This window comes from Nyctereutes procyonoides, unplaced genomic scaffold (assembly GCF_905146905.1).
Source record: "Nyctereutes procyonoides isolate TBG_1078 unplaced genomic scaffold, NYPRO_anot_genome, whole genome shotgun sequence".
Classification (NCBI taxonomy): domain Eukaryota; kingdom Metazoa; phylum Chordata; class Mammalia; order Carnivora; family Canidae; genus Nyctereutes; species Nyctereutes procyonoides.
The window spans coordinates 57,731,259-57,755,825 of record NW_026575131.1 but is presented as its reverse complement, the minus strand read 5'-3'; the positions used below and the strand labels follow the sequence as shown (position 1 = coordinate 57,755,825).

Here is a 24,567-nt window from a genome sequence, read left to right as displayed (position 1 = left end):
CATTCGTGTGAACCCACAGGGCGTGCAGCAGTGACGGTGAGCCCTGGTCACCTGCAGGCTGTGACCGATAATGCCCTGATGCTGGTCGTCAGTTGTTAAGAACTTAGCATGAATGTTGATGCAAAATGTTAACAATGGGGAAAGGAGGGTGTGTAGAAACTTTGTGTTTTATTTTCCTGTAATCCTAACACTGTTTAAGATGTAAACTTTGGGGCCCCCCGGTGGCTCAGTCAGTTAAATATCTGACTTTTGATTTCCGCTCAGGTCATGATCTCAGGGTCCTGGGATCGAGTTCTGCCTCGGCCCCGCACTCAGCAGGGAGCCTGCTGGAGACTCTCCCTTCCTCCCCCTCTGGCCCTCCCCCTCCTCCTCTCTCTCAAATAAATAAATAAATAAATAAATAAATAAATAAGTCTGTTAAACTGAAAATAAAAAAAAACTTGAGCGTCCCCCTGAGCACCAGTCGTGGCCTTGGCAAAACAAACCTGGTGGCTCAAGTTTGAGAAACTTGGCGGCAGCTGAGGCCAGGGGTCCTCCTCTCTCCAATGCTGGGGGCTGGGACATCCCCTCGAGGCCCCAGAAGGGGAGGCTGCAGCTGCACCCCCAGGGCGGCGCCCACCCTGGACTGACCTTGGGGTGGCCAGCACTCACCTGGACACTGGACCCGCACAGCGGGGTCTGCAGGGGGGGTGGGCTGTAGAGGATACTGCCCGCTGGTGGGGGCTCATGCTGAGGAAAGTCCCCGTCCATGGCGGGCCCCACTGCCAGCATCAGGTGGCTCCACGACCCAGGCCGTGGGGGCGTCTATCTGGGCTTCTTGCTCCTCGGTGGCGGCATCATGACCTGAGGAGACACGGCACACTGCCGAGGTCACCCTGTGAGCCCCTACGGGCGTGTGCACACCCCGCAGGGACAAGGGAGAGGGGGTGGGCTCAGGGCAGCGGGCCCGCGTCCAGGAGGGAGGGTGTGAGCCGAGGCTGCCCGAACACTGCAGGGTGGCCAGGGCGCCTCTGGGTTCCCAGCCCCCTCCCAGGGGCTGTGCTGGGGCAGGGCGGGGGCCTCTATCTCAAGTCCAGCCTGAACACGCTTGAGCAGCCGCTCGGCTGCCAGGACAGGACCTGGGCTCGGCCCCCACCGCCACCTGGTGGCCCCTCCTGGGGACACTGGGCCTGGACTCCTGACCACAGGGAGCAGTACCTGGGGCAGCACGGAGACAGGCTCCGGGGACGGCCCCCAGGATGGTGGCAGGCCTTCCAGAGCGGCTGGGCCACCCCACCCCTGCTGTTCACACGGCCATGTCAGGCTGCCCGGCCCACCCAGTAACAAATAACTCGGGCCCTGGGGGCCGCTCCCGCCACCCACGGAGAGAGCCACGGGCCCTGGTGTGAGCCCGGAGCCTCAGCGGCTCCCACGGGCCTGCCTCTGTGACCCAGTCTCAGGCTGGGAGGCAAAGTCCAATCCTGTCCCTCTGCAGCCAGGCTAGGCTTGCAGGGGGCCCCAGGGGAGCGAGGGCCAAGCTGAGGCAGGAAGGGGTAAGGACACACAGCGGCCCCGCCGAGAAGCCTCTGGTTCTCCAAAGCAGGCCAGGAAGGTGCCGCGGGGCTGACAGCAGATGCACAGGATTTGCCCCCCGGGTCCATCTGCCCCAGGCCTGCGCCCTGGGCTCCCCTGGGCCCCACCCACCGCTGCTGGGAGCCCAGACCCAAGGGCGGCCGGTGCGCCTCCTCGGGCAGGCAGTGGCTGAGGACATTAATCACACAGGGGGCAGGAAGGGGAGGCAGCTGCCACTCCCGGCCAAGCCCTGGATGAAGAAATCCTCGGGACTTCCAGTAATCACTGTCCGCCGCGGCAGCTTATGCAATCCCTCAGGGGGCGGGGAGGGGCTGCCTCTACCCCAGCTCCGGCCAGAAAAGGGGCCTCCGGGCCTGAGCTCCGGGGACCGAGGCGTCTGGGCTCTCGAGCCTTGGCGCTGTCCCGCTGGGCTCCAGGCCTGCACCGCTCCCGCCTGCTGCCAGGACCCCACTTCCACAGCGCCCGTGGGCCTGGCCTGCTCCGGCCTGCGCCTGGGCTCCTGTGGGCCGGGGCCTGGGACAGACTGAGCAGCCCGGGGTGGAAAGTCCTCGGGTCTCCCTTGACAAACACAGCGAATGGTGATTCAGGGTCTCGGCAGTTCCTTTGAAAGATTCTGGGGTCATGCAGACAGGGTCAGAACCCAGCTCAGCCTTCCAACAACCGGATTATTGTCTGACAACTAAGGGCACCGCAGCTGCGCTGAGCCCCAGGATTGCTCAGCAGGAGAACTGGGTTCTTCGGAGGTCCACGGGCAAGGCTGGTCAGGCACTCAGCAGGGACCAAGGCCTCTGCAATCTGGGCCTTGCCACTTAAGTGACCACTGCCTTCACTGAGGCCCCAGAACTCTCCTGGATTTGGGGGATTTCCCAAGGGGGCTCTGTTCCCAGCACCCGGGACAAGAGTCAGGCAGGAATGACCTTTACTCAACAGAGAAAGCTCACATAGCTGACCACAGGTGCTGGCTGCCTTGCCCTTGTCCCTGGGGTTGGATCACCAGCCCCTTCTCTGCGGCAGGTATCCTCCCCGCCCCAGACAGCCTGGTAAACCCGGCCCATGCCCCGCCCACCACAGCTTCCCTCTCTTGGCAGCCACGTCCTGGAGCCAAGCTGAACCCCTTCCCACAAACACCGTGCTTCCAGGCTCTGCAGCCACCGAGCCCTGGGCTGCCCCCTTAGAAAGCACCACCCAGAGGCCAGAGGCCAAGGAGCATGGGGGTCTACTACGGGCAGCTTCCCAGGAACCCCAGGAGAAATGAAAACATCTGTCCACACGAAACCTGTATGCACATGTTCACAGCAGCATGAGTCACAAGAGCCAGAGAATGGAAGGACCTGATGTCCATCAATAGGTGAAAGGAGGGCAGCCCGGGTGGCTCAGCCGTTTAGCGCCACCTTTGGCCCAGGGCATGATCCTGGGGTCCCGGGATCGAGTCCCGCATCGGGCTCCCTGCATGGAGCCTGCCTCTCCCTCTGCCTGGGTCTCTGCCTCTCCCTCTCCCTGTGCCTCTCATGAATAAATAAATAAAATCTTTAAATACAACATGGTCTATCCACGCACGGGCACGAACAGGAGGTGCCCACGTGCCACCCGGGGACAGATCCTGAGCCCCCGACGCTCAGGGAGGGAACCAGACACAGGAGGCCCCACAGGGTGTGAGTACACATGCGTGACATGTGCAGGACAGGCTCGCCCGCAGATAGGGAGGGGGCTGCGGGGGCTGGAGGGGTGACGGCTGGGGGGGTGGGGTTGTTGTTGGGGTTGATGGAATATTCCAGAACTAGATAGTGGTGATGTCTGTATAACATTAGGAATATAGGAGGGGCACCTGGGGGGCTCAGTGGTTGAGCATCTGCCTTCAGCTCAGGGTGTGACCCTGGAGTCCTGGGATCTAGTCCCCCATCGGGCTCCCTGCGGGGAGCATGCTTCTCCCTCTGCCTGTGTCTCTGCCTCTCTCTGTGTCTTTCAGGAATAAAAAAAGTCTTTTTAAAAAATTAGGAATACAGGAGAAACACTGAATTGTGAATTGTACAGTTTGAAAGAGCGAATTTTACGTTGCATTAATTTCACCCCATGCTCCCCACCACCCCATGCCCTCGGAGGCCACCCTACAGTCCCCCGTTCCTCCAACACCCAGGTCCAATGTCACTCTCGCCACCACAGAGCCTCCACAGCCTCAAGCTTCCTGTTCCCCAACCCCCCAAGTCACTGGGGCAGCCCCCAAACACAGCCCTCCTTCCATCTACCCTCAGGACTCCCTGTCCCAGCCCCAAACCTTCTGGCCTCGGCTGACCCCCCTCACCTCCCACTCCGTGGAGCTACCCGGGAGCCCTGCTCCTGAGCCCCCAAACATGAATGTCACTGGGCAATCCAGCCGCCTTGGGTCCAAGCCCAGTGGGTGCCAGGTGGGGTCTCGGGGCACAGAGGGACGTAACAAGACCGCGCCCGGCTGGGTCAGAGCTCAGCACCCATGCAGTGGGCCCAGTGTGTATTTTTAGAACATCCCATGACAGGTGAAGCGTGGGTGCTCACAGGCCTGCGCTTCACAATCGTGGTTTACGTTCACAGAATTTCCTTCCGAGATCAGGTTTTCAAATGAGTCATTGTAAAAGAAAAAGACCAAGGAATCAGCGGCCCAGACAAGACAACTGGGCAGTGCAACGTGGGCAGAGGCCGAGGCCTGGGAGAGCCTGACCCGCAGCCTGACCCCCTGGCCCCCAGCCTCTCCGCTGACCCCCTCAGCCCTGTCACCCCAGCTCTGCTGGCTCAGCCCCCCAGACTCTGAGCAGACCGTCCCGACCCCGCCTGGGGGTGCCCAGACCCCGCTGGCCGCCTGGACTGCCCGCCCACCGCGGCTCGTTGCCCCATCTGCACCCCGCCAGGTGGGGATGAGGCCGCCCCTGGGACTGCGTCTCGGGGCACAGGGCCTTGCTGGCCCCCCACTGGGCACACCATGGCAGCCTCTCTGGCCACCTTTCCACTCAGCTCTGAGTGAAGGTCCTGGGATCCCAGGATGCGGCGGGGGCGGGGGAGGTGGGGGGGGGCAGAGGCCCTGGTAAAATAGGAGGACTGATCTTGGGGCGGCACCCTGGCCAAGCAGGACCATCTGGGGAGGGTCTGCGCAGAGCCGCGGGCGGGGAGCCACCAGTCAGAGCGGCCGGGGCCGTCCCCAGCGCGGTGCCCAGCCAACATGGGCCCTGCCGAGGCCAGCGGCGGGAGAGGCCAGCGGCCCTGACACGGCTCGGTGTGGGGTGAGACCCAGCGGTCGGTCCTGGGGGGCACCAGTCCCGAGCTGAGGTCCTAGCTGGGCTCTGGGCGTGCCTCGGCTCACCCAGGCCTCCGACGGGGCACCCGCCCCAGACAGCTCCTCCAGGGGGTGCTGGACCTGAAGGCTGAAAGCAAGGGGAGGCAGGAGCTAGGGTCGGGAGGGAGGATGGTGTGGCGTGCTCCTTGCTCCCTCACCGACGGACTACTGAGGCCAGAGCGGCGGGCAAAGCGGCGAAGGGGGGCCGGGGGCCAGGCAGGGGACTGAACCCGGCTGGCGGGTGACAAGGGTGGCCTTCGAGGAGCGCGGGCCCAGTGGAGGGCGAGCAATGGGGCAGCAGAGCTGTGCGCGGCGGATGGTCTGTAAGTTCACGTCCCCTGGGAACCTGCGAACAGGCCCTCACCCGGACACGGGGTCCCTGCAGTCGTAGCGGGCAGGGCGGGCCTGGTGCCGGGACAGACAGAGAGCAGGTGCCCCGTGCCTCTGAGGCAGGGGAGCGACGTGGCCTCGGGCCCCCCGGGCCCCCAGGAAGGACCCTCCCCGGGAGCCTCGGGAGGCAGCGCGGCCCGGCCACACCTCCACTTCAGGCTTCTGGGCTCCGGGCCCAGGAGACACTAAAGTTCTGTGGCTTAAGGGGCCAAGCGTGAGGCCAGTTAAGGCCACCCCCCAACGTTAGGACTGGAAGGGGAAGCAAACCCCAGCTGGAGCCCCCCCCCCAGTCCAAATCCCTGTGACCCCTGGAGGCCGGGAGCTCTGCTGAGGGGAGCTCCAGGGAGGCTGGCACCAAGCATGTGACCTCACATTTCTAGAGTTCCCAGGAGGCATCCGAACACAGCAGCTCTGGGATGTCAAAGATGGGCAGGGGCCTAGGCCCCGTGCACAGGCCAGGGCGGGCAGGAAGGGGAGCCCCCCCGCCCAGGCCCACCCAGAGTCCCCACTGGAGAGCACAGCATCCAAGGGCTGAACTTCCGGTTCTGTTACCAAGCAGTGAAGGTGACCTGTATAGGACCCCACAGGCCCCCGCAGGCCCGTCCCCCGGGGAGCACTGCCCCAACTGATGGGGCTCCCACAAAACCTCCCGTCCTGCTGGGTCAGAAAGGGAGGGCGTGCCGGGGACAGGCACGAGGAGGAGGCCCCGACAGCGAAGGGCTCGGCACAGGCGGCGGCCACGCTGGGCTGGGCAGGGGCCCCCCACGTCTCTTCCATGCCAGACAACCTCAGCCCTGGCCTGGCACAGCTGACACCCAGCTGAGTGCAAGACCAGGGAGCTGAGAGTGAACGGAGGTGCCCCGGTAGGAGGACCAGCACGCAGCCCGTTACCCCAGCCTGAACCCCGAGAGCAGAATCAGCAGAGCTAGACCATGTGGGGGACACACACAGGACCCGCGGGCCACCCCAGGAGCTGAGGGCAGGGACGTGCATGTGCCGAAGGACAGACCCAGGCCCTGCAAAGTGTGAAAGGCCAGCCCTGCGGGAGGACCTGCATCTGGGGAAGCAGAACGGGTCCCAGGTGGTACGACCGGGGGAGTGCTGTTGCCCCCCAGGAAAACACGGAGCGCGTGGAGCTGGCTTCCGGAGATCGGGGGTCACCGGTGGCTCGCTGTCCGCCTCCGCAGTCAGCGCGTCTGCTGGCCACGGGCCCACAGACCCCTCCACCCGTCAGGGGGACCGGCTGCCCGGGAGCAGCCGCCGTGACAGCCCCCGAAGGGCACAGCAGGTGACGCCCTGAGCCCATCGGTGGGGCCGACACAACTTAGGTGATTCCTAAAGCAACTTAGGACAGCGGGCCACGCCGGAGTTCACGAGGACCGGCCAGTGGCGCGCAGCCCGCGGGGTGGGCAGCTTCGGGGGCACACAGCCCTTGCCACCCCCACGAAGAGCCCAGAGCACGGGGCCTCCTCGTCATGGCTGAGGACATCAGAGCCTGGGCCTTGGGGGCGCCCCGGGTGCCCCCATTTCTGGGCCGGGTCAGCCTTGCCAGGGAGGGCCGAAGGGCTTCCCAGGGGGCGGTACCCACCACCTGCCCAGCGGCGGGACGGCGTTCCGGCTGCTGTGCCCGCCAGCCCCCACCCAGGGGTGGCCGACCTCCACACCTCGATCCGCACCGGCACTTCCTACGGGCACCGAGCACCTTCCACGTGGCTTCTTCTGGGAAGTGTCTACTCAGGTCTTGTGTTTACTCGCGGTTTCTAAAAGGCTCTATATACACTGAGCTTGTGGTCTCCCGTGACACCCACGTCTTCTCCCCGTGAGCAGGTATTAGGCCAAATCCCACTGGCCCCAGACTTCCTGGTCCTCGGACTCTGATGTCCCCCACTCTGTCCCCCCTGGTGCTTGCTTCAGCCTGGCGGGCGTGCCAAGTGTCTCTCCTGAGCCCCCCAGAGAGCCCTGAGCAGAACACAGCAGCGCCAGGCGAGTGGCCTGACCGGTCAGCACCCCCGCAGCCTCCTTCGGTCCAGTCTGGTGCCAAGAACATCACGAGGGACCTCTGCCCAAACCCCCAGAGGCGCTGGTGTCCTGCAGGAAGACTCCTCCCGGCTCTGGGCTGGCCTTGGGCACAGCCCCCGAGCCGCGCAGTCTCACTCGCCCCATCCCCAGGAAACGCCAGCAGTGGGCTGGGCCCTGTGCCGCCTCCGGAAAGAGGGCAGAGGCGCCCCAAATCACAGTAGGACGAGCCCCAAGAGCTCCGTCTCTGTTTCTCCTGTGGCAGGCGGCACCCCAGGCCTGCCTTGTGTCCAACAGGCCAGCAGTCGGGCGGGCTTGGCACCCTCGCCTGGGGCCCCCCGAGCCTGGGCTGCGCGCGGGGCCTCTGCGGAGATCTGCCTCCCAGCGCACGCGACTGTCAGCAGGACAGAAGGCCCGTGTCCCCGCCACTGGCAGCGGCACACAGAGGCCCACTCAAGCCTCGAGTCTCTCACTCCCCTTCGGCCTCCGCTGGACAAAGTTCTCTGCCTTTGAGGACCGCGTGAGGACGCTGGGCTCCGGGGAGTCCGGGGTCACCGCCCTCTCGGGGGCCTTGAGTGACCTGGCCTCTGGGGCCACCGCTGAGCCGACCGCGGAGCTCTGGTGGCGCGTAGCCCCTAGGTGGACCGGTGGCCCAGCCTCCCTCACACTAACAGGTTCTGGGGACAGACACCCCAGCACGCCCTGGGGGGCCGGCCAGGTGGGGGAGCCAGCTGGGCGCGCCCAGGGCTTCCAGGGGGGCTGCTTCTTCGGGAGGAGCGGCTCTCGGCTCGGGGGTGCAGCCCTGATTCCTCCGGCCGCCGGCCCTCAGGCCCACCTCCCGAACGGGGCACCTTGCTCCAGGTCCCCGCAACGCCGCCCCCCCCCGGCCCACGGGGCAACCTGGACCCTTTGCCAAGGCTGTTCCTGACAGCCCCTGCCAGCGACCCGGGGCCCCGTGCCTCCGAGCCCCAACCTCAAAACCGTGGGCTGAGTTCCTGGACAGCCGGAATCTGACGAAAACCCCCCGAGAATGGCCCCGGGCAGCTCACGTTCACCTGAACGACGCCAGGGGAGGCTCCGCTGCCCTGCGCTACGGCGGTGCCCAGCTCAGAACCGCGCAGCGACCCGGCAGGGGAGGGAGGGGTCCCACACGGCCACGTCACAGCTCCCAGGGCCAGTGGCCAAGGAGGACGTTCCAGGCACCCTGAAGCCGCCCCACTGAGCCCCTGGTGCCCTGCTGAGCTCCAGCCCCACGCGGATCCCGCGCAAACCTAGCCACAGACAGATCGGGACGCCCACGGCGCCCCAGTCAGAGACGAGGGTTTGAGCGGGCCAGCGCACTGCACCTTGCCACCGCCACACCTGACACTGGCACCTGCGGCTGCTGGGAGGGTGAGGGCAGCCTTTCCTTAATCTACGTCACGGGCGGAGGAAGATGCGTTCTTGCTCTGGCTAGACTCCAGGCTGCAGGTTGGGGGCGGGGTACCAGCCACTCCTGGCACCCCTGGGCCACCCCTGGGGCAGGGAGTTTTGCCCCACCTGGTGAGTCAGTGCCGTAAAAGTTTACTGCCCGCTGCAGACCTGCGGCCGGACCCACTCCCTTCCTCCTGGCAGCCCAGTATCCTACGTCAGTGGCCTCTGACCCTCTGGGCTGGGGCTCCAAGAGAACAGGAGCGACCTGCCTTCCAGAATGCGGCACACGCGGCTCTTGAGATGCACAGGCCTGGGAACAAAGGCGAGGAAGGCCTCTTTCAGTTTCACTCGGGCACCTGTTCCTAAGGTGCCAAAGGCCGATCCTGACAGACAACCCGGGCGCCTATTCTCAATGCCACCGCCCAAGGAAGGACGCAGCATCCACAGCACTTAGCGCAGGGAGCATGTTCTGGAAGGCACGGGAGCCTTGGCAACGGTGTGCCCAGGGTGGCAGCAGGGGAGGACACCGTCCTCGTGAATGGTGGTGGTGCCCCTGCTGCAGGGCTCTGGGGGCCTGCAGGTACCAGCCGCGAGGGGCTGCTGCAGACACACAGGCAGACCAGGAGCCCCGGGGAGGTCGGGACACCCAAAACTGCCCCCATCGCACAGCAGGGCCCAGTTAAGTGCCTTTCCCTGCCAGGCACCTTGTTGGCTTTCCCACGTCCCTGCCCGCCCTCCTGTGGACAGCATGGGAGCAGGGCACCCCTGCAGCTGACCGAGGAGCTACAGCACATGCAAGACCCGAGCTGGGACCGCTCAGCACCAGTCACGGGAGTCACCTGGCCTCATGGGGGTGGGGGCACGGCAGTCAGGGCACTCCGCAGGAGACCCATTCCCGTCTCCTCCAGGGCCCAGGCTCTAGGGAGGAGCTCCCCCGGGGCCTCCCACCCAGGCACCCAACACCTGAAGTCCAAGTGCCCCCAGGACTACTTGGTACACGACACAGATCTCCACCCAGGGCAGACCTGGCGCTTGGCAAGGGGCTCCCAGCCTCCGTACGGCGGGGAGGAGGCACTTCCTCCGACCTCCTCATGGGGCCCGAGAACGCCTGGCAAACCGACCAGTGCCCGCGTGAGCTGCTGCAGGGTGCCGTGCTTGGGGCCCGCTCCCCGACCCCTGCCCACCCCCGGTCACAGCACATGGCCATCTGACGGGCAAGGACAGGCCCTGCTTTTTTTGTTAAACATTTTGTTTTGTGGAGGAACAACTCACAAACCACACACTTTGTGCACTTAGAGCATACAACTCCGTGGTTTTCATATGTTCAGAGTTGTGCAACCATCATCTCTAGCTAGTGCCAGAACATTCCATCAGCCCAAAAGAAACCCTGTCCCCATCAGCTGTCACTCCCCTGCTCTGAGCCCCCTCCCCGTCCATGGAGGAGCCCGTCCTGGACGTGTCACACACATGAACTCACCCCGAGGGGCCTCCTGTGTCTGGTGCCCTCCCTGAGCGTCGGGTTTTGAGGTCTATCCACATGGTAGTACGTAAACAAATGATAAGTTTTATCTCTGCCCCCCCCCCCCGGGGCCTGGCAAGCTGGAACAGCAGGCGACGGAGCCTGAGCATCAGAAATCAGTTCACCCTCACCCGAGTCACCTGCCTCGCAGCAAGAGAAGCAGGGGACCTGTGGGTCAGCTGTCACCAATGGCAAGAGGATGAAGGAGGTTTGCTTAGCAGGATGGGAGAAGGGGCTGATCCCAGGGACAGGGACTGGGGCCCACTGGGGGAGAGGCACGCCTCGGACACCTGGGCTCGAGGCTGCACCCAGGTATGAGCAGGTGAGGAGGAGGCAGCAGGGCCTGGAACGGTCGGGGCGGCCATGCTCTCTGGCTACTGGACTCCGTCCCCCCGCCATGGACCCCGCGGCCCCCGACTGTGGGCACAGTGGCTGGACACTCCAAGCCTGCGCCTCACAACTCCCACGCCCGTGACGGCGTTCTGCAACGTGCACACGCGACACGACACGCACGTACACCTGAAGGTGTGCAGCGCGTGAGCGCACTCACACGGACACCCTCCTGTGTGGGCGTGCGCGCTACACACACGGACGCACACCTGTGCTCGCACACGCACACACGCTCACACTCCACGCGTGCACGGTGTTGGCACCACGGGGGCTGCCTCCCCACTCTGCACGCCAGCCTCACGGGGTGTTCACGCTTCGACGTGACCTCACCCCCACCAGCCGCCCCGCAGCAGCAGCAGCAGCGGCGGCGGCGGCGGCGGCGCAGCATGGGACGGGCCGGCAAGCAGGTCCCCGCCCCCGCCCAGCAGCCCTACAGGCCTCTTATCCAGGGGAGGCCATCCTGGGAGGGAGGCGGCCCCTGGGGACTGGACACAGTTGCCTCTTTATTCCCGGCCGCGCTCGCTCGCTCGCTCGCTCGCTCGGGCAGCGTTTCCGGCCTGGCCCTTGCTGGAGGGGCCTCTGACACTTTGCTAGGACTAAGCCGGGCCAGCCTGAGCTGGTCTCGCCCCAGTGGGAGCCAGGCCTGCAGGGTTCGGGGACCCAGGCTCCGTGTCCCTCCAGGTCAGGCCAGTGACCGAACCAAGGTGACGCATGCAGCTGGAGGACACCGGCTGCGGCCCACCCCGGCTTCAGGGGCTCTCCCGGGGTCTGGGCCCCCTGCCCCTCTGCCAAGACACAAGACACACACACCCCAGGCAGGTGCAGCGCTCAGGGGTTCGGCGCTAAGCAGAAGCGCCCTCCCGCCCTCCCGCCCTCCCGCCCGCCGAAATCCCAGGATGCCTGCCCCCGAGTCCCCACGACGAGTCCCCACGACGAGTCCCCACGACGAGTCCCCACGACGGCCGGCGGGGCGGCGGGCCCCAGGTCGGCGTCTGGCACTTGCCAGGCTGCCCGGGGCCGGCGGCATCGCCGTGGGGGACCCCGGGGCCGCTCACCCACCTCGCCTGCCCGCCTGCCCGCCTGCCCGCCTGCCCGCCCCGCCGCGGGCCCAGACGCATGCTCAGCGCCCTCAGGACTCCGCCGACGGCTGCAGGGGGGCCGGGGTCCCGGACACGAGCTCCGAGCGGCCGCCGGGCGCCTCCGGGGACTCCGCGAGGCTGGGGAGGAAGGACGCGGGCTGGCCACGGCCGGCGCCCCCCGGCTCGCAGCACAGCGCGGCTCCGGCCCCTGCGGCCCTCGCGCGTGGCCGCCCTCCTCCCGGCGGGGTCGCAGCCCGGCCCGGCCGCTCCTTCCCCGCCTGCCCGAGCCCCGCCGAGCCCCCGCCCCGGGCCGCAGGGCCCTGTTCCCCCGACACCGGCGCGGGCGGGGCGCGCCCTCCGAGAGGCGGAAGTCGGGGAGCCCCGCACCCCCGGCCGCCCGACCTCCTCCCCCCGGCCCCGGCCCCGGCCCCGGCCCCGGCCCCGGCCCCCGCGGCCGCGCCCCACCCACACGCCGGGCAGCCCCGCGGGGAGGCGAGGCCGGGCCCGGCGCCGGGCAGCGCGGGCGGGAGTCGCCGCGGAGCCGGGCCCGGGCGCGCACCGAGGGGCGTCAGCGGCGCCGCGCCGCCACGCTCACCGGGCGGGGGTCGGGGGTCGGGGGTCGGGGGTCGGGGCGGGCAGGGTCAGGGGTCACCAGGCGGCGTCGGGGTCAGCACGGAGGGCCCCCTTCCTGGGCGGCGGCGGGGACCCCGAAGACGGACGGAAGTAAAGGGGGCGCCGCGGGGCGGGGTCAGGGGTCACGCGGGGTCGGGGGTCGGGGTCGCCAGGAGGGCGGGGATACGCCGCCGCCTCCCTCCGCTCGCGGCCCCGGAACCCCGGCACCCCCGGCCCGGGCGCGCGCTCCCGCGGCGGGCGGGGCCCCAACGGGGCCGGGGAGCGCGGCTCAGGGCCGGGGCGGCGGCGGCGGAGCCGCGGCGAGCGTCGGGCCGGACGCGCCTCACCTCCGACCTGGGTCCGGCCGGGCGCGGAGCCCGCGGCGCCTCCGTCTCCGAGCTTCGCTTCAGCCGCGCTCACTTCCGGGTTTCGGGCGCCATCTTGGGGGCCCCGCTCACTTCCGGTCATGCCGCGGGGCGGGGCCTCCAGGGGGCGGGGCCTCCAGGGGGCGAGGCCCTGCCGCCTTCCTGCGGGGCTGGGACTCGGTGAGTCACGGGTTCGCGTCCCGCCCCCGCCTGTTTCTGTTGGGACCCCGGCAGGTGGCTTACCTGCGAGCCTGTTTCTTCCTCTGGCAGACGTGAAGATGGAGTTGAATCCGCCCCACCCCTGCGCTCTCGCACCTGACACCTGACCTTTCGGCCACCGGGGTCCTCCTGTAACCCCGACCTGAGCTCGAAGCCCCCTCCTCGGATACTCCCTAGAGACCCTCAGAAACGGCCGCCGCCCCAGCATGCTCTCCCTTAGTTGCCTCTGTCTGCTCCCCAGTAGGAGTCTGGGACCTCGGGGACCCCCTAACATGGAGCTCAGTGCACAGGGCAGTCTGGGGCGCCCCAGAAGCCACCCCAAGGGCGAGCAAGGTCTTCTCAGGCAGCCCCGGGACTTGAGATGCTCCCCAGCTGCCCGCCCCCACTAGGGCGTCCCAGGGCCTGATGCAAACGAGGCGGGGATTGGCGGCACTGCCAGGAAGAGGGTGGGACTCGCCCTTGGCACGGACGGCAGGTTTCCTGCGACTTGAACCCCGCACTGCGGAGTGGGCCAGGCCGGTTCGGGCAGATCCAGTCTGGGAGGCACCACCCCTTCCGTAGCTGGGTTTTCAGTAGTGAAAGCTCTGTCCCCATTTCACCGCCAGCCACAGGCCTCCTGTGCCCCGTTCCAGGCCCGGAAACTAAAAGTCCCCTCTCTGTGTGCTTTGCTTGCATATTTTGTGAACTCTGTGCCTGGCCTTGAGCCGGACAAAGTTGGGGCCCCAGAGGACTCAGTGCTCAGGCCCGCCCCCGGGAGGCTCCCAGTCTAGGCGAGACAGAGCCAGGACCAGATACTCCCATCTGCCCAATCAAGCCTGGGGCCCAGGGAGGGGTGACATCTCTGCCTAGTGAATTCCAGAGGAGGAGGGTATTGAAGCTGGGGCTTTGAAGTTCAAGTAGGAGTTTGCCAGATAGACGAGCGTAGGAATGGCGGTCTGGACAAATATGAGCTGTTCACAAACATGTAAAGGTCCAAAAAGGACGTGAGTATGCTTAAAACCTGTTTGCCCCACAAAATCCCCGGCCGGGGACTCCCTGCAGCCAGACCTGCAGGCACAAGGAGCCGATGGGGAAACCGAGGCCCAGAGAGGAGAAATGATTCATTCGGAATGAGCTCTGCCTCGGTATGTGTAGCTTCTGGCAGTTTGGGTTGTAGCTTTGACTTTGAGACTATTTTTTCGTAGCTAACGAAGATAAACCGTATTGAGCAATAAGCAGTTAAGATTCAAAAGCACGAACAAGCTGACATGGGGGATAGATGGCTTCCGGTTGCATTTTCCCATTTCCTCCCACACGGGACCGGCCGCAGAATTTGTGGCGCCCGACGCGAAACGACGGCGGAGCCCCTCGTTCAGCGAGTACTGAGAAGGTCACCGCGGCGACAGCAGAGCGTCAGAGCAAGCGCGGGGCCCCGGGTGCGAGGTCTGGGCAAAGCCCCGGGTCACACCCGCGACGTCCCCAGGCGGGGACCGCCGTTACCTGTGTGTCGCTGGCGGGCGCGCGGCGCTGCGGAGCCGTCCAGGAGCCGGCCCGGGGTCACGGAGCGAGCCGCAGGGCGGCATAGACGCGACCTGTGCCACGTCCACCTCGGGAAGCCACAAGGTCCCTGTGGGTAACTGCCTGGAACGGGGGCAGTCTGCCCGGCCGGGGTGGGTCCAGCCGTCTCCGCAGGGAGCAGCTGCCAAGTCCGGGGATGTCTAGGGACTTAGTCAGATTCGGGGATTTCCAGGGAATCGCAAGAGGCAGCCTGGGGGAGCCGCAGTGACAGGGCTCCCGAGCCCGAGGCCCCGCCAGGGGGCCCCGCCAGGGGGCTCCAGCGCCCGGCGACCCCCCGACAGCGCCACCCCCCACCCGTCAAGCAGGTGTGGGCATGGGGCGCCGCCGCCTTCTAGGTCCCTGACACAGCCAACCGGGCCCAGCGCCCGGCCGTCAGGGACGTTTCACGTGACCCCGTGGACCCTACCTGAGGACGGTCCACAGCCACCTGAGTGAGCGCTGAGCGCCAGCATCACCGCGAGGAAGCCTGAGGCCGGAGTCCGGAGACGAGGAGTTGGTTTTTCATAAAGGGGGGCAAGAGGCGGGGATGGGGTCCCCCCCCCCGACAGCCACAGCTCTTGCGGCTCAGGTGGCAGAAGGCCTCCCCCGAGGGCCGGAGCCCGCCCGGTGGTCAGATGCGCCCCCTCCCCGCTGCGCTGGGGACAGGGCTCGCAGAAGGCCCCGGGCTGTGCGGAGAGGCTGTGCCGCGGAGAGCCTCCCGCAGGCCGTCCCTCGGTCCGAGCCCCCCCAGGGGTTTTGCCCCCGCTCGAGGCAGTAGGGCCGGCAGGTGCCACACGGGGCACCCAGGTACGCGGAGAACAGGGTTTCGGGGGTTAAGTGCGGCCCCCGGAACACCCGGGATATACTTATGCTAAACAAGCAACAGCTGCGTGCCCCAAGGTCACGTCTAACTGGAAGTCCCGTGATTTTCTTGGTGACATTGGACGACCCAGTGTGGGGACACCACGGGCAGACATGGGGTCCCAGAACCGGGCCAGGTCCCGTCCGAACCTCAGCGCTGCCACCTGCCACACGGGCGCGGCCACCGGACCCGGCGCGGCCAAGGCGCGGGTGCCCTCACCGTGCGCGTTAGCCCTTGTGGCTGTAATTGTTTGGAAGCGCAGAAACCTTCAGAGAGACCCGAAAGTCGGGGCCCCTGGGGGCTTCCCTGCAGGTCGAGGGGGAGATTCCCGGGCCACCCCTCTGTTTCCCTGTCTGGGAGGTGCCGTGGAGGAGACCCCTGGGGAGGACTCCAGGGCTGGGCCCATCCTGTGGCCTGGGAGACTGAGGCAGGCGGAGGGCTCACCCCGGGAGGAGGAGCGGGGCTGCCAGGTGGCTCCAGCAGAGGCCCTCAGACCTGGGCAGGTGGGGGGGCAGGTGGGCGCTGTCCCGCGGGTGGGGGCAGGGACAGAGCCGCTTCCTGTTTCTCCACATTCTGGAAAGCCCCGGCGTTCCCCAGCAGTGGGAGCGCCTCCCTGCCGCCCTCCCGGCCGTGGGTCCGTCCCCACTTCTCCTTTCTGCACCCACTTCCCCTGCTGGCCCCGGCCCCTGCGGCTCGGCCCCTGCCTCCTCTCTGCCTTCTCTGCCCGCGCGTGCTCGGCCCATCCCTGCTCCTGTGCCCGCCTTCTCTCCCTCTCAAGCCACCCCCCCCCCGCCTCCCGCCCCCCGTGGTGTAGAAGGGGAAACTGAGGCAGGAGCCGGCGGCCCGCCCAGGTCCCAGCAGCCACATCCGTCGCCCTCCTGCCCCAGAGCTTTCTGGGTCTGCGTCCCCGTCTGTCACCCCGTCCAGCCCCCGCCTCTGTCCCCCACCAGCCTGGCTGCCCGTCCAGCCACCGCCCCAGACGCAGGCCCCGCAGGTCGTCGGGCAGTGGCTCTGCTGGCTGGCTCAGGGCCCCGCAGCCTCTGGTCCCCTCATGGCCCCGCCTGGGCCCCCAAGAGGGTCTCACCCCTGTCCGACCGGGGCTGCCTCTGAGCCAGGACCGGTGCAGGGAACAGCAAACCTGTCTGATGGGTTGGAGATCCGCCCCCGACAGGATCCGGGCTCTGCGCTGGGCTGGGACACGGGCTGCGGGGTACACGTGAGCCCTGCCCAGGCGGCCTCCCCGGGGGGCAGTGAGGCTGTGGGGGCGGGGGACCCTCAGGGAGAGGGCTCAGCGTGTGGGGGTCGGGAGGCCTGGCCCCCGGGGGGGGGGTGGCTGCCTTTATCGTGGGGACAGCAGGGGGCTGGGGGCAGAGCAGTGGCAGGGTAGGTCGGCGGGGGCTGGAGGTCGCTGCAGGTCACTGCATGTGCGAAGGCCTGGGACACTGGGGTCACATCCCGGCTCCTCTGGGGACGAGACGCGGGTCTGTGGAGGCTGATCTGCGGCCCCGAAGCCAGACAAAGGAGCAGACTTCGAATTTCTTTTTCCGTCAGGGGCCTATAGTGAGCAGGAGGAGAGTTGGGGGCGGGCTGGGGGGATGAGGGCCCTCAGGAGGCCTCCTGACCCGTACTCACCCGCAACCCCGGGTCACGGGAGCTTGGCTTTGTCCCCGGAGCACTGGGGAGCCATGGAGGACATAGAGCGGCAGCACGGGTGCAGCTGGGGCAGGTGGGCATAGGGATGCAGGTGAGCACAGGGGATACCTGGGGGGGCCACGAGGCAGACAGGGGGAGGGTGACTTGAGGCCTGGGGCCTTGCCATCACGGGAAGCATCTCAGGGGACAGGGAGCGGGGTGCGCCCGGGATGCTCCCAAGCCGCCGAGGAGCAGGACGGAGCCTGCGCGCCCTGCCAGGTGAGAGCCCCACCCGGCCAGCGTCCTCCCGCCTGTGCCAGCCCCGAGCACTGATGTCACCTTCCCCGGGACCTGCCCTGCCCTGGAGGGAAACTCCAGGCCAGCTGGGGCCTGCTGACTCACATGCAGGTCCCAGGTGCACCCCAGGAGCTAGACTCCGCAGCGACAAGGACCCCACGACCCCACGGCCCTCCGCCCCTGGGCTGAGGAAGGAACCGGGCTCCCCTCCCAAGTCACAGTCCCCATCAGAGTCTGCAGGGCCCACAGGCCAGCGCTTGGGGGCAGATGTTGGAGCTGGCCCAGACCTCCTCCCCAGCCGGTCACCTCGGTCACCTCACGTCCCACGGGCAGAGGGGAGCCTTCGCCAGACAGCACCTGACTGGACACTTCCTGGGTTCAAATCTTGGCTCTGCCGGCCCAGTGGCTGCATGACCCCAGGCAAGGGATTTAACCCCTCGGTGCCTCAGTGTCCCCGTCCACAAAACGGGGACAATCTGAGTACCTCCTTGGAGGGTTTTTATGAGAATCTGGCGAGAACTACTTGAGCAGGGCTTCGGGCATGGGGAGGACTTTGTGGTAAAAATGTTTAAAGGAAACAGGGTGCCCGGGGGGCTCCGTCGGTGACGCGTCTGCCTTTGGCTCAGGTCACTATCCCAGGGTCCTGGGGTCGAGTCCCGCATCGGGGCTCCCTGCTCAGTGGGGCGTCTGCTTCTCCCTCTACCCCTCACCCCTGCTTGTGTTCTTTCTAGCTCGCTCTCTCTCCTGCTCTCTGTCAGATAAATAAAATCTTTAAAAAAAAAAGAAAGAAAGAAAGAAAGAAAGAAGAAAGAAAGAAAGAAAGAAAGAAGAAAACAATTCACGGCAGCATGATTCATAATAGCCAAGAAGTGCAAACAGATGAACAGATACACACAGCGAGTCCCCCGCGCACGGGCACGTCCCCGGCCTCGAACAGGAGCGAGGTGCCCCCACCCGCCCCAGGACGGACCCCGAACCCCTGACGCTCAGGGAGGGGACCAGACACAGGAGGCCCCGCGGGGTGCGAGTCCACGTGTGTGACACGTGCAGGACGGGGAGGGGCCTCGGGGGCTGGGGGCTGGGCAGGGGTGAGGGGGACGGGGACCTGATGTTTGCAGGGATGATGAAAATGGTTTGAAGCTGCTGAGTGTGCTCCACGCAGGTGAATCGTGTGGTTGAAAAGGCTTCATTTTATGTTCTGTGAATGTCACCGAAAGAAAAGCAAAAAGACGAGGGTTGCCCAGCGGCCTCAACCCACGGATCTTGCGACTCTTGATCTCGGGGTCGGGAGTTCGAGCCCCACGCTGGGTGTAGAGTTTACCTTAAAAAAAAAAAAAGGCTTAGGGGATCCCTGGGTGGCTCAACGGTTTGGCGCCCGCCTTCGGCCCAGGGCCCGATCCTAGAGTCCTGGGATCGAGTCCCACGTTGGGCTCCCAGCATGGAGCCTGCTTCTCCCTCTGCCTGTGTCTCTGCCTCTCTCTCTCACTCACTCTCATAAATAAATTAAAATAAAATAAAATAATTTTTAAAGAGGCTTAAAAACCAGACAATCGCCACAGGCAACCAGCGGGGTGATAGATGTCACAGCAGGGTTGACACCTGTGCCCCGAGTCACAGATACGCCACCGGGGTCAGTCGGGGCCGTGGCTCTGATGGACGGGCTGGTTCAGGGGGCCCCGCGGCCATCGAGCGAGTGCGGAGCGGACAGCAGGGACCCCGAGGGGCCGGCGGGGATGGGCACCTCGCCTCTGTGCTCTTCCTCCAAAACCCATGACCCCGGTCTCACCCAGAGAGTAACGCTGGACCAACCCCAGGCGAGGGTGCCTTGTAGACCCGACCTCACCGCCGTCCAGGCTCCCAAGTCAGGGGAAGTCGGGTACGCTGCCACGTTCCGGGGGCGCCTAAGACGACGTGACAAGTGTCGTGCGGGATCCCGGCAGGGTCCTGGGGCAGAACAGGGGCCCTGGGGGAAACCACAGGAACCGCAGACGGACGGAGCACATTCGTTAGGTCGTGTGCCAGTGACAAGCGTCCCAGGCTAATGTCAGAGGTTCATAGCGCGCGGAAGGGCGCCGGGCACGCCAGCCCTCCACGCGGCCTTTGCGGCTTTCCTACAGACCTAAGCCGATAAAATAGTAATAATAACTAACAAATAAATAAACATACAAATAACTAAGTAAATAATATTAAAACCTGACCCCATCAGCCTGCTGCTGCTGCTGCACGGGGCTCCCTGCCCAAGGCGGTGAAGCCCCCCCGGGCCACCGGCCGCACTTCCACGTCCAAAACCCCCTACGTGAGTCTTCTCTCCCAGGTTGGTTAGAATCTTTTGGTTGCAAGTGACAGAAATCGCAACTGAAACTAGCTTTCTTTTTTTTTCTCTCTTTTTTTTTTTTTTTTTTGTAAATGGGAATTTTTCTGCTCCTGGAACCGAAAGGTCCAGGGATAGATCTAAGTCACGGTTCTCCCCGGAAGCACCGCTGACATTTGGGGCCAAATGGTTCTTTGCATCGAGCAGATGCTGGGGGTGCTGGGGATGGTGCTGAGCAGCCTCCCTGGCCCCCATGTCCTCCATCCTAGGAGCCCCCCAAGTGTAACCACCGCAGACATCCTCAGACACCGCCCAGTGTCCCCCCGGCTCCCCTCCCCGAGGATGAGACCACTGATCAGACTGCTTTCAGGCTTGGCTCGATCCAGGACATTCATCTATCTCTGCACCTCTTGGCTACCTCACGCAGCCTCTGCAGGCCAAGCCCAAAGCTTGAAGGAGACTGTAGCTGCCCCGAGAGGTCTGCAGGCGGGTCCAGCCTATCACCCTTCACAACATAGACTGCACGGCACTGAAACAGACCTTTATGTTGGTTGTTTTTTTTGTTTTGTTTTTTTTTTTTTTTTTTTTTTTTTAGAGATCTTACTTATTTGACACAGAGAGAGCACAAGCGAGCATGAGTGGGGCAGAGGGAGAAGCCGACTCCCCGCTGAGCAGGGACCCCGATTGGAGATTGGAGCTCCATTCCAGGACCCCGGGATCACGCCCTGAGCCCAAGCAAACGCTCAACCGCCGAGCCACCCAGGTGCCCTGTGAATAAATAAGTCTAAATAAATAAATTAAGTAAGTAAGTAAGAAGCTCCATTCTCACGACCCCGAGATCAAGAATCACAGGCTCGGGATCCCTGGGTGGCGCAGCGGTTTGGCGCCTGCCTTTGGCCCAGGGCGCGATCCTGGAGACCCGGGATCGAATCCCATATCGGGCTCCCGGTGCATGGAGCCTGCTTCTCCCTCTGCCTGTGTCTCTGCCTCTCTCTCTCTTTCTGTGACTATCATAAATAAATAAAAATTTAAAAAAAAAAAAAAAAAACAAGAATCACAGGCTCCACTGACCGAGCCAGCCACGTGCCCCACGACTTTTTTGTCTCTAAGTGGTGGAGAAAGAAAAGGTCAGAAGAAGAATCGTTTTGCGACACGTGCAATGATGTGAGATTCCAGTGCCCGTTAACCAAGGTTGATTGGCGCAGCCACGCGCCTCCGTCTAGCTGTCGTCTGCGGCTACGTTCACGGCACAGCCAGCGGAGCCGAGCGGTTGTGACAGAGTCCGTTCGGCCCCTAAGGCTGAGAGTGTTTGGTCTCTGGCCCTTCAGAGAGTAGGTGAGCTGACCCCAGCTCCACGCGGCGTGCGGCGTCCCTGGGCAGTGACACGGGCATCCCTCCAAGCCCAGGATTCTCCTCTGTTGATTGGAGGATGGTGAGGGGAGGAAGAACCTCGGCCTACAGGCCAGCAGGGAGCTTTGGGTCAGCGTGTGTCAACCACGACTGTCACTGTCCCCCTCAGGTGGCCTGGACAGAGGGCCTCCTGCAGCCTCCCCGGGAGCCAGGTAGGAGGAGAAAGCCGCACCCGCATACCGCACGCCTGCACGTCCTTGTGTGTCAGAACCACGGTGCAACCTCATACAGTCACCCCCGATGGGGTGCATCGACAGCGACCTGCACCTCGAGTGGGGGGTGACGTGTGTGTTGGGGCGGGGAGCACTTAGCCAGGAGGGCCAGGGGTAGGGGTGATTCTGAGGAGGTGACAATTGAGCTGCTCACCTTGACCCTCGGGGGAAGCATGTCGCAAACAGTGGGAACAGCAAGTGCCAAGGCCCTGGGGCAGAAAGGACCTATGTCTGGCTACGGAAGATGAAAGGATAACGACGCTGCAGCATAACGACCCCCAGCCTAGACCAGAGTGGCCTGGCCACACCAAGGTGACGGGTCCCTCATTCCTGACCATCCCTCCGCGTGCCTCTCGCCCCGCAATCTGGCCTTGCCTGGGTTCCCCAACTAGAGAATGGGGACTCACACCCAATAAGGTTCTGGAGCATCTGTTCTGTTCCGTCCTGGCTGTGTGTCTTGCCGGGCAGCATGTGTCTGTGAGTCCCAACCCCTTGTGAGTGATGGGCCTCTGGTCCCAGGGAGGGGCCCCCTTCCAGGCATCGGCTTCTGGGAAGTGTCCTCAAGCCTCCACCCTGCAATTCAAGTTGAGAGGCATCCATATGGGGCTGAGTCTCCGGGAGCGGAGAACCATAGGCAGCCAGCATGGGGACAGCTCCTTGGGGACCCCTCCGCCCACGACCCCTGGAAGAGCCCCCCACTGGGCTCTCAAGGCAGCTCCAGCGCAGCATGCACATTCCCAAATGCAAAGAAGGCTTGAAAGGGGGATCCCTGGGTGGCGCAGCCGTTTGGCGCCTGCCTTTGGCCCAGGGCGCGATCCTGGAGACCCGGGATCGAATCCCACGTCGGGCTCCCGTGCATGGAGCCTGCTTCTCCCTCTGCCTGTGTCTCTGCCTCTCTCTCTCTCTCTGTGACTATCATAAATAAATAAAAAAAACATATTAAAAAAAAAGAAGGCTTGAAAGGATTTTGTGGCAAGAAGTGAATACCTGGAGGTGCGAGGGGCAAAACTGTATCCTTTTCTGGAAAGCGCTGGGGGCAGAGGGAAGGGGTGTGTGGGGGCTTCGGGAGTGAAGGAAAGATCTTCTTGTATTTTAAAGATTTTTTTTTTTTTTACGTTTCTTTTATGGGGGAGGAGCAAGGAGGGGGAGAAGCAGGCTCTGGGGTGGGGGGACCCTTCCTGCCTCTGGGGGCTCCAGGGACCCCTAGGCTTGTGGCTGTGACTCCCTCCATCTCTGCCTCCGGCGACACCTGGTCATCACAGTCAAATTTCCCGAGTGTGTGTCTTATAAGGACCATTGTCGTTAGATTCGGGCTCCCCCTCAGTCACTGAGGATGACCTCGTCTCAAGACCCATGACTTGATTTCAACAGCAAAAACCTTATCTCCGAATGAGGTCACACTCACGGGCTCCGGGGACTTGGACGGGGACACCTGTCAGGGATCACCTGCAGCCCCACGAACCTCGCGGGGACTATAACCGCCGCGGCCGTGCCAGGGCTGCCCAGCGCCTCAGCTGGCACATTCCGCCTAGGGCGGCCCGAAGCGAACTCCTAGACGTCACACCCTTTCTCCTATAGGTGACGCTTCGCTGTGTGTCTCTAAAGCAGAGTCCCACCCGGGGACAGTTGTGCCCTGGGGACACCCGGGCGTGTCTGGGATGCCGTGGGCGTCAGCACCGGGGGCACTCCTGGCATCGCACGGGGAGGGGGGCCTGGGGACCCTGCTCAGCCCCCAGAGGCCCCAGGGCCCCAGAGAGGACGACCCCACCCCCCCGCAGGGTCCTCAGGCCTGGGGAAGCTGGAGCACCTGGCGTGGCGACAAGTGTGTGACTCTGGGCATTGCTGCCCTGTGACCGTGTGTGCAACAAGACCCAAAAGTGGTGACAACGGTGATAATCCAGAGAGTCCGCGCCCTGAGGGGTGAGGAGGGGGTGTCGAGCCCCGTGGTGTGCAGCGTTTCGCCCTCACGTGTAGACACACACGCAGACACACGTGGACGTGCACAGGGAGCCGCACACGCCCCAGCCCGCAGCCGGCTGCAGTCCCCGCCCGCCCCCTGGCGGCCGCAGGGCCCCCCACACCCTGCCCCTCCCGGCAGCGCCCTAACCTGGAACCCCCGCGGGATTCCCGGGGGAGGCTCACGTCCCCTTGGGAGCACCCGTGGGGCTCCTGGGGCCCCCACTCTGTGGCTGAGCCGGTCCGTGAGACGGCTGGGCCTGGGCTCAAGAGCCTGGCCCTGAGGACACCCGGAGCAGACGGGGACCCAGGTGCAGCAGCCCCCCGGGACGGCCGCCAGGAGGCACGCTGGCTTCCTGTCCTCGATTCGGGGAAGGGGGTACAGGGAGTCTGGGCCTCGGAGCTGGCGCAGTGGGAGGGGCAGCAGCGGCGGCAAAGGCCCCGCTGGGCACAGGCGTCTGCATGGGGGTCGCGGGCGGGCAGGGGAGAAGAGAGGGTGAGGGGGGAGCGTGGGAGGAGAGGAGGGCGGAGGCAAGGCCAGAGCCCTGGGGCCTCACCGTTTAGTCTCAGGCTCCACCGATACCAGGGCTCTCCCACCTGTAACCTGGGGCCTGTGCCTGTAGCCTGGGGCCCCCCCATAACCTAGAGCGTCCACTATAACCTGGGGTGTCCCACTATAACCTGGAGTCCCAGCTCCGCTGTGGCCCCGGGCAGGTGGCTGGCTGCCTCACTCAGGGCACCTGTGATGGAACATTCCATCCCCGAAAGCAACACTTTCCCCATCAGTAGTCACCCCCGTTCCCTTCCCATCGCACCAACAGACCACCTCCCAGCACCCCCACCCCCCTCCCTGCGTGTGGACGAGCCCGTCCTGCATGTGTCACACACGTGGACTCACACCCCGTGGGGCCTCCTGTCTCTGGTTCCCTCCCTGAGTGTCGTGGGCTCGGGGTCGGTCCCCGGCGTGGCGCGTGGGCCCCTCGCTCCTGCTGGCGGCCCAGGGACGTGCCCATGGGTGGGGGACACGCTGTGTGTACCCGTTCATCTGCGGGTGGACATTGGGTATTTTCCTCACTCCTGGCCGTCGTGAATCGTGCTGCTGTGAACACGCAGTGTACCAGTTTCTGTGTGGACACGCGGGCCCACGCCCACGAGGAGAGCAGCCGGGCCACACGGAAGCACGGACACACTGGATTTAACCTTTTGGCATTTTTCCAAAGTGGCTGCACCACTCCTACCAAATTTCCAGGTTCTCTATGTCCTTGTCAACGCTTATGATCGTCCGTTGCTTTTGTGACAGCCATGCCCGTGGGTGTGAAGTGGTTAATTTTAGTAACATGTTTTACTTTATTTTAAAGATTTTATTTATTTATTCCTGAGAGAGAGAGGCAGAGACCCAGGCAGAGGGAGAAGCAGGCTCCCTGCGGGGAGCCCGAGGCGGGACTCGATCCCGGGACCCCGAGTCCCGCCCTGAG

At 64.9% G+C, this 24,567-nt stretch overlaps 1 protein-coding gene across 5 annotated transcripts in view; it reads right to left on the bottom strand.

Moving 5' to 3' along the window:
- The window catches only part of SBNO2 (strawberry notch homolog 2), a 46,414-nt gene extending 31,950 nt beyond the window's left edge, over positions 1-14,464 (bottom strand). For 2 of the 5 annotated variants that reach the window (XM_055343060.1, XM_055343064.1), the window contains exons 1-2: positions 12,640-12,741; positions 652-843 (exon numbers count right to left, since the gene is read on the bottom strand). In XM_055343060.1, coding sequence (XP_055199035.1) covers positions 652-771 — 120 coding nt within the window. In that variant the 5' untranslated portion in view covers positions 772-843; positions 12,640-12,741. Of the gene's footprint in view, positions 1-651; positions 844-12,639; positions 12,742-12,900; positions 13,420-14,355 lie in introns of those variants that run through there. The other 3 variants (XM_055343062.1, XM_055343061.1, XM_055343063.1) reach the window with 3 other exon arrangements.
- Between the last annotated feature and the right edge of the window lie 10,103 nt (positions 14,465-24,567).